Below are 10050 nucleotides of genomic sequence, written 5' to 3' on the forward strand. Positions count from 1 at the left end.
GAAAAGGAATGATACTTTGGATAACATAGACCTGGATATGCTATAACTGAAGGTAGAAGAAATAGGATAGTCATGAACGGGACATTGTGTTGGGGTTTAGCCCCAAGATTGAGTGAGTGTGTAAGGTCATGGGGATTCTGATATTGATGGTTCGTGAGTTGAATGTAGAGGAAGTAAAGAAAGCTTGTTTTGGCGGGTGGTTTTACAGTAATGTTTGGTGGCTAAGTTACAGATGATATGAGTGTAGATATTGATAATGCCATTGACGATTATCTCGATAATGCCTGTGATGTGGTATTAATAATGCTTGTTATGTTACTTATATAAGATAGTGCATATTCCTAGGATACTGATGATGCCTATGTTGGCGGTTATACGAGGAGGTACCCAAAGTAATCGGAAACGTTCTCTCGGAGACAAGCCTGTTGTAGTTCAGACTTCTGCCGCTATAATCCACTTGATGCGACCCTCAGGTATCAGTCTGCCGACCAGTGTTATCGTCTGAAGTCGTACTGCCATGTGGTGCGTTTTTTGTTTTTGCAGTGCTTCTCCCCAATTCGTCGATGTTTGCGATGGCTGAAACGAAGGGACAGTGTGCTTCCGTGAAATTCTACTTCCTGCTGGGGAAAACGACGGCCGAAATTGATTTGGTTGGCTGGTTGGTTGGTTGGTTACGTTGCTATAATGACCGTGGTGGTGGTGGTATTAGTCCTCGTTGGTTCAAAGTTCGTGATAATGTTTGAGATGACGTTGACAATATTGTTAATGGTTATGTGAAAAATAATATTAATTATAATTTGTCTTCTTTAATTACAGATGATGGAGATGACGCTCAGGTAAGCATCGATTTTGGATTTAGTTTCTTAACGAGCATTTATCTTTTATCTTTTACTTATTTTAATCATTAGTCTGCGGTCATGCTGGGGCACCGTCTTAACGCAGATTTAGTCGAATGGATCGAGCCCCAGTACTTATTCTATTAGTCTCTCTTGCCGAACCGCTTGGTTATTATTTTTCTATTAGTGGTTGACTAGTTATTTGTAAAAAAAAAAAAAAAAAAGGCTGGGGACAGATATTTATGGTGATCGAACATAGCGTTAAGTAATAGATTAAAGCGGATAATATCATGTTATTTGAGATTGAGATTAAGAATGAAATGTGTAACTGGAGTGTAATTGGATGGGTTGCTGATCCGCTCATATATCTTACAGTCAAAATTGAGAAGAGCGAAGTTCTGAGACCATCGGAATAAATGAGGATGATAAAAATTTCAGAATGGCTGTCTTTCAGTTGTCAGATCTATACATTTCTTCGGGTGTTTGTAAATCTAAATATATTCTAAACGTCAAATACACACACACACACACACACACACACACACACACACACACACACACACACACACACACACACACACACACGGGATTAAGTGTGGTTCGGTTCGTAAAACAAAACAGGAAAGCACTCAATGCACCAGTCAGAGAGACTGAAATTGTAAATTAATATAATAGTTAAATGTGATACTGTTGTTATATGAGAGTGTGTGTGCGTGTACGCGCTCTCTCGTTACATGGAGGATATACACAACGACTTCCATGTTTTTACTAAGTAACCTCCTCAGGCTGAAAAAATTTAGGAGTTTTTTTTAATATATATTTGACTCATCTTTTAGCTGCCACATAGGAGTGGAACTGTGAGTGTGGTTTAATAGTGGGGGTTTTTTTGTGACATATGAAGACATCATGATAAGTTGTTTGAGCAGCAATCAAACATAAAGATTTTTTACTTATAAGCTACAAAAATACACCATTAAGTCAAACCTACATAGCAACTAATAAGTCGATTTCACAAGATGAACGAATATTGCATAAAACGTTTGGGAAACTAAATAAAGATTTTACAATCAGACCAAGGCTACTGAGACAAAACTTCGAAATCACTGTCAGTGTTTTTTGTATTAAAAGTAAATGTGATACTTTTGAATATATTGAGCAATATATTGAATGTGTTTATAATTTCATAACCAAAAGAAAAGCAAATATATATGTGTGTGTGTGTGTGTGTGTGTGTGTGTGTGTGTGTGTGTGTGTACATACGCAGAGAAAGTGGGGGAGAGGGAGAAATAGAGAAAAGAAAAAGAATGAGAGATAGAGGGGGGATAGATGTTAGTATATAGATAGGTAGACCGAATAGGTTTCTCTCTTAATATTTATTCCATATTTATTTTTTAAAATCTAGCATATACTGTCCTAAGCGTTTTAGGACCCTTACAACATACACCATTTTTCTAAGCTGGTCTTTTTTTTTTAATTTCAACTGACCAATTATATCTCACTTCGGACAACAGGTGGAAGGGCTTAACCACCTACTAGTAAATGAATACAAAATTGCATTTAATCGATTAGCACTTTATTATGATATAAATACTATTAATTAGTATTATAAACGTAATTATTGAAAATTATTATGATTAATCTAAAGCCTTATTGTATCTTCACCCCTTCTCCGACTAAAACCTATTGGCGTATCCCACTATTATTATTTTTTTTTTTTTATTATTTATCCATCCTATCTCCCCCCACCACCACCGTACAAAGGATTAATTCACCAAACACTATTTTAAGTTTAGTCATTTACTTAACATCCCAAAGAGATACACAAGCAAAATGGTATGATTACAATCATATTCAACTTTTCCTTTTTCTTTTCTACGCTCTACATTATTTTTTTTATTTATTCTTCATTCTGATGAAGTTCCATATTTCAGAGAGGTTTTATTACCAGATATGATAAATATTTTTAGCATATCAATGGCAATGCCATACAACATTGGGAGCAGAAACAGCTGTTAGATAGGATGCAGTCTATTAGTATTGAATTAATAAATAATAATTGATGTACGTCAATTGTTGTTCATCAATATTTCTCCATATATATGTACATAGTGCCGCTGGACTGGCTCCTGTGCAGGTGGCACGTAAAATACACCATTTTGAGTGTGGCCGTTGCCACTACCGCCTGACTGGCCTTCGTGCCGGTGGCCCATAAATGAACCCACAACACACGCGGAGTGGTTGGCGTTAGGAAGGGCATCCAGCTGTAGAAACTCTGCCAAATCAGATTTGAGCCTGGTGTAGCCATCTGGATCACCAGACCTCAGTCAAATCGTCCAATCCATGCTAGCATGGAAAGCGGACGCTAAACGATGATGATGATGGTGATATACACACATCCATATATATATATATATATATATATATATATATATATATATATATATATATATATATATATATATATATATATATATGTATGTAAGTATCTATCTATCTATCTATCTATATATATATATATATATATATGAATATGTTCACAAACATACGTATATATACATACATTCACACACACACACATATATATATGCATATATATATGCATATATGTATATATATATATATATGTATATATATATATATATATATATATATAAAAGATAATAAGAGTGAAAAAGCTACAGAAGGCTTGTGTTACATGGTTAAAGTATATATTTAAATTATGTCAGAAAAATGTTAGAAAAATGTTAGATCTTTTTGGTATATAAACATTGTATTTTGAGAAATAACCGGTTTCGTGTTGTCTTTTCAAATTTCTCTACTTCATTGTAACGTGTTCGCTCCCAGACTGGAGCGAACACGTTACAATGAAGTAGAGAAATTTGAAAAGACAACACGAAACCGGTTATTTCTCAAAATACAATGTTTATATACCAAAAAGATCTTCTAACATTTTTCTGACATAATTTAAATATATACTTTAACCATGTAACACAAGCCTTCTGTAGCTTTTTCACTCTTATTATCTCTTATACATCCAACCACGTGCTTTCACATACCAACTTTCTCACCTATATATATATATATATATATATATATATATATATATATATATATATATATATATATATATATATATGCATACTTATAGATACATATATGTATGTGTGCATCTACGCATGTATCTATGCATGTACGTACTCATATATATATAAATCCTGGTATGTATATATACGTTATACGTACATACAATAATACATACACATACACATGCACGCGCATACATCTGTGCGTGCGTGTGTGCATGTGTGTGTGCGCGTGTGTGTGTGTGTGTGTGTGTGTGTGTGTGTGTGTGTGTGTGTGTGTGTGTGTTACTTTGATCTTGTCAGTCTTTTGTTCCTCTGAGTTTTGCCTATGGTTGCACAGGCTCTTCAGGCAAGCTATAACTGGAAAAATTACTGAATTTTCAAACATATATATATATATAGGAGTGGTTGTGTGGTAAGTAGCTTGCTTACCAGCCACATGGTTCTGGGTTCAGTCCCACTGCGTGGCACCTTGGGCAAGTGTCTTCTACTATAGCCTCGGGCCGACCAAAGCCTTGTGAGTGGATTTGGTAGACGGAAACTGAAAGAAGCCCGTCGTATATATGTATGTATATTTGTGTATATGTTTGTGTGTCTGTGTTTGTCCCCCCCACACACCCCCAGCATCGTCCCCGTAACTTAGCGGTTCGGCAAAAGAGACCGATAGAATAACTACTAGGCTTCCAAAGAATAAGTCCTGGGGTCGATTTGCTCGACTAAAGGCGATGCTCCAGCATGGTCGCAGTCGAATGACTGAAACAAGTAAAAAAGTAAAAGAGTAAAAGAGTAAAAGAGTAAAAGTGTATAGCTCCTATCATATATGGTAGTGAAAAGAAAACATAATATGATGGAGGGGAGAAAAATAAGATGAAAAGAAAGGAAAGAAGAAAAAGAAACTAAAGAAAAGGAAAAGAAAGAGGGAGTAAGAAGAGAGTAAGAAAAAGAAGAAGAAATGAAGGGTGTGTTTTAATGGAAGAGAATGAAGTAGGGTGACTGATCGAAGAATTCAATAGAAGAAATATCAGCTAAGTCGATAAATGAATAAACTATTATATATATATTATATCAATAAACTATTATATATAGATATTATATCAATAAACTATTATATATTACATGAAACTCTGAGTAACAGTTGGTGAGATTTTTGTCAGCTTACACACACATACACACACACACAACCACTTACACGCACAAGCACGAATACACAGTTGCACAGCTTAAAATAGTGATAAATGTCCGGGGAGATCACTCTAAGCACGCTTTCTGCCTGTCAGGGGAGGTCACTCTATACTTATTTTTGTCTTGATATATTGATTTTCACGTTTCATTCATTGTTAGTACTCTCTTTCATAGCATAAATGGCTTACAGAGATATCAGCAGCACATATTCATGAAAATATGGTTTTAGTGCATTTTAGGACCTAGGATGATTTCTTGAGTCAATTTTTGGAAAGAATTGCGTTTAATATGTTATCAAATACGGTAATTTACTAACACAGGAATGTACGTATTTTATCCGCATGTGGTTTATTGTATTTCCAAGAATGAGTTCGGGTTAATATCGTTGTTGTAGTATTATGAGGACTTTATTATTGTTGCAGACTAATGATTTTATTGTATCCAAAAATCAGTTTCCTAAAAGTACAAAGTTATTAACACACCTAGTAAGGAATGTCTCAACTAATACTACGCACTTTCCTACTTCATATAAATAACCCAAAATATTATGTAGAAATTATATAAAAGCTAGCTACAAACGTTTGGATAACGTAGGATAACTTTCATATTTGCATATATACAAATATAGTTTTGGCTAACAAACATTTTTTATTTGTTACACATTACGATTGATTTACTCATATTTGTATTTATACAAATAATATATTTATAATGTGAAGTATATTTGCCCCTTAAATGCGGCTAAATCCTAAGATGAATGTTACTATTGCTTTTAGCCCCAGGAGAACATCTCCTCCAGCTGGTCATTGACACACATCTCTGACGAAGGGTAAATACCCAGAAACTCGAGTCCGTGCGTATCACGTCAGATCAACGATGGGAAGGATGACTTCCCTTTGCAAATACCGACAGGGCACAGATATGTGTCAATGGCCAGATGGAGATGTTCTCCTGGGGCTAAAAAAAACAGTAACATTCACCCTTAGGGTTTAGCCGCATTTAAGTGGCAAATATACTTCACGTTGTCGTGCAGTTACTGTTTATACCTCGTTCAGAGATTTAACAATATATTTATAATTTTATGCTTATATTTATAATGTCTGATATTTCATAATTTAATTCTACATGCAGGTTCAATTCACAGAAGAAGATCACAAAGCCTTTTTGCTAGATCAGCAGAAAAGAAAATCTTTTTTGAGATCAGCCTGCAAGAAACTCGGTTTACTCGCCAGAAGACGTGAAATGAAGAGAAGCGAGTTTTCCAGTATTCTTGTCAACGATCCACACGGATTTATGTATTGCCAAATTCCAAAAGTTGCGTGCACTAATTGGCGGCGAGTGTTACTTGTGTTAACAGGATATTACAATACGACGAAAGGGTCTCAACTGAAAGCTATGGATGTCCATGATTCTTATGATAAGTATTTGACTTACCTCAGTGATCTATCACCTGGAGGAATCTCATATCGTTTGCGGAATTACAAGAAATTTCTATTCGTTCGAGAACCATTTCAGAGACTAGTTTCTGCTTTCAGAAACAAAATCCTAACTTCAAAAAATGAATACTTTTTCCAAAGATTTGGCCGCATTATTCTCAAAAGATATCGAAATCGTTCAATGAGTGAGAATTCCATGCGAAAAACAAAGGTTAAATTTAGTGAGTTTGTGCATTATCTTCTCGATGCGTCGTCACGGAAAGTTAGTTTAAATGATCATTGGGGCCATTTTAGCCCTTTGTGTCATCCGTGTTCGATAAAATATGATTTTATAGGTAAATACGAGACATTGGAGAGAGATGCACATTTTATTCTACGTAATTTGACACCGAAACACTCGGTCAGATTTCCATCGCGTAATGACACCTACAGACATGCACAAACTGGTACTGATTTGGTAGCGAAATATTTCGATACTCTTTCGACTGCATCTGTAAATAGACTGTGGATGATGTACCGCAAAGATTATTTTCTCTTTAATTACTCCTACCCTACGTGGTTACTACCATCTTATAACAGGAACACAACAATCATCCAAAAGTCTTCAAAAGTAAATCCATTTAAAATTAAACCGACCTAGAATTTGCTTCCTCTCTGTGTGTGTGTGTGTGTGTGTGTGTGTGTGTGTGTGTGTGTGTGTGTGTGTGTGTATTTTTGTGTGTGTATATATATATATATATATATATGTATATATATATTACATATTATATAAGTAAATATGAGAGTGATGCTACTATTAAAATACAATCACTAGTGGCGGCGAATACCAGCCGTACAGACAAAATTAATAAAATATATATATAGGATATATACATATATATACAAGGGTACTACGTGAGTACCTACATTGCTAAAAATAGATGCCAAAAAGAATTTCATGTATTTCATTTGTTTAAGTGGTGTTTGGCCACTTCAAACGAATTTGCAAGCATGGTGGGGGCAAATATTAGTAGTTGCTGGCTGTCAGGTTTGGCGGACGAGAATCAGGGAACGCTTTGCACTAAATTCGAAATCATGATATCAAACTAACCAGCATTACTTTTGCTGACCTAGAAGAGGTAAGACGATTTTATTGTTCTCTAGATTTTTTTCCCTATCATGCTTGTATTAATTTTGCGACTATTCCGTGGCACAGAAGTATTTTTGACTTCTATTTTTAGCGAGGCAGGTGCTCACGTACTACCCTTGTATGTATGTATACATTATATATATATATATATATATATATATATATATACATGCACATATATATATATATAAGTAAAAATCCAGTTAAAAACGATGTAGAACTTGCTTCCTGTTATATATATATATATATATATATATATATATATATATGCATGTATATACATATATATATGTGTGTGTGTGTACATATATATTTGTAAAAATATATGTGCATGCATCGATACATGCATAGATGCATGCATGCATGGATGGATGCATGTATTGATGCATGCACATATATTTTTACAGATTTATATGTATACATACATTCATACATACATGCATGCATGCACACATACATACATACATACATACATACATACAAATATACATACATACGGTCTGTAGAAGAAATCCACTCCATAGACATTAAAACTCACAAGATTCTAACATCATCTGCAAATCTCCATTGAAATAATGATATCGACAGGCTCTGCCTAAGTAGTGTTAAAGGAGCTTAGATGTTTAATATCAGTGCAAACAGCCTTCGAATGTCGCACAGTCTCTCAGACAGTACATGCTGAACAACTGCAGCAAAAATTTATAAATAAACTTAGTGCTAAAAAGCGAAGTAAACAATATCTTACGAGTTGAAGTGATCTCCTAAGGACGTACTCTCTTCCTGATGACCTCCTGTACAACTCCAAATCTTCAAAGAAGACCTGGAGTTGAAAGGTTCAGCATACTAAAAGAAGGACCATGCGTGGGTATGTTTCCCGAAGACTTGAAGAAGATTGTAACATTGACATGAAGCAAAGCCTCTCTTGGACTCGTCACCGCTGCATCACATCACAATTCGAAGGCTATGCATTTACAATCCAAGAACAGGAGATTGCTACTTGCCTAATCAACAAAAGAGAGAGTGAAAACCTTGGAGTTCCAAGATGCAACCGTGAATGTAGATTATGTCATATTTTTGTGGAAGACATCACAAGCAGCTGCCAAAAAATGTCATCTAGGTACTACCTCCCGATGCGACATGACGTTGTCGCAAAAACAATGTACAATACCATTCGGGGAAAATACAGTCCTGGAATGAATATAGAAAATTACCCTGTTACTGAATATGTGCACAAATGTTAGCACAAGGAATACTGGTGGAGCATCCCCATCAAAACTTCTGTCAACTGTAAGCATAACCTACCGGATATTATTGTTTGGGACAGACAAGAAATGTGATGTATCATCATAAAGTCAGCTGTCCTAATGATGTGAATATCTCTTTGAAAATCAAAGAGAAAAGAAGATATCTATGGACAGCTGCTTCGAAACCTCCAGCTTCAATACCCGGATTACAAATTTACATTTAAACCAATGATAATTGGAGCACTTCGTTTTGTAAGTAAATTCCTAACTGGCAGTGGATAAGCTTGGATTATCAGAAAAAGAAATCAACCAACTGGTTTGCACATTACAAATACAATCTGTAAGTGGAACAGCGAAACTATGCAAGACTTTTCTCAGGTTTAAAATGTGACATTGTTTTCGTTATTTACATTCCAATGATGGAGCTTTGTATCTTCAGAGGAAGAATTTAAATGTTTAAAAACAGAAGAGAAACATACATGCATGCAAACATATATACATACATACATACTATATACATACATACATACATACATAACATACATATATAACATTTTAATAAACATGTCATCTTCCTATATACATCTCATCTACCACTTTCTAACTACCCACAACTGATCTTCATTCTATCATGATACACCGATTATTTTAGATGTTTGTTAATCTATATTCCTCATTTCCGTTTCGTCACAAAGTTCAGCAGGATACTGAATAGAGATTATATATAAAGGGTTACATCAATATTGTAATATAAGATTTCCATCTACCTACTTATTCAGATGAAACCGTCCACCCACCCCTCTTTATATTTTCATTATCTTTGTTAGAAGTTTCTCGTTATCCAGTATTCACTGGACATCTTTCTGCCTTATTTCTGCAATAACTAGCGTTGACATATCACACGGTAAATATTCCATAAAATTTTTTAAGATAAAATTCTTTCTACACTTTTCCTGATTATACTGATATATACAGATATAAATATAGATCTTGAATGAAATTAATGTAAAATCAGAGACTGTATGGAAGTAAGTGAGCTGCAAAAATCAGTACTCGGTATCTCTTAATTATCAATATTCACAGCTGAAATCAAACTACATTAAAAGTCGATGGGTTTTCGTAAGTTTATGTGTAAATATT

General features: G+C 34.7%; 1 protein-coding gene across 5 annotated transcripts in view; it reads left to right on the top strand.

The window, feature by feature from the left end:
• LOC106871061 (carbohydrate sulfotransferase 11) overlaps window positions 1-7518 on the top strand; it is a 69618-nt gene extending 62100 nt beyond the window's left edge. For all 5 annotated transcript variants that reach the window (XM_089352044.1, XM_089352039.1, XM_089352041.1 and 2 more), the window contains 2 exons: window positions 817-836; window positions 6233-7518. In XM_089352044.1, coding sequence (XP_089208170.1) covers window positions 817-836; window positions 6233-7177 — 965 coding nt within the window. In that variant the 3' untranslated portion in view covers window positions 7178-7518. The remainder of the gene's footprint in view (window positions 1-816; window positions 837-6232) is intronic.
• The last annotated feature ends 2532 nt before the right edge of the window (window positions 7519-10050 follow it).

This window comes from Octopus bimaculoides, chromosome 5 (genome assembly GCF_046866305.1).
Source record: "Octopus bimaculoides isolate indiv1 chromosome 5, ASM4686630v1, whole genome shotgun sequence".
Taxonomy (NCBI): domain Eukaryota; kingdom Metazoa; phylum Mollusca; class Cephalopoda; order Octopoda; family Octopodidae; genus Octopus; species Octopus bimaculoides.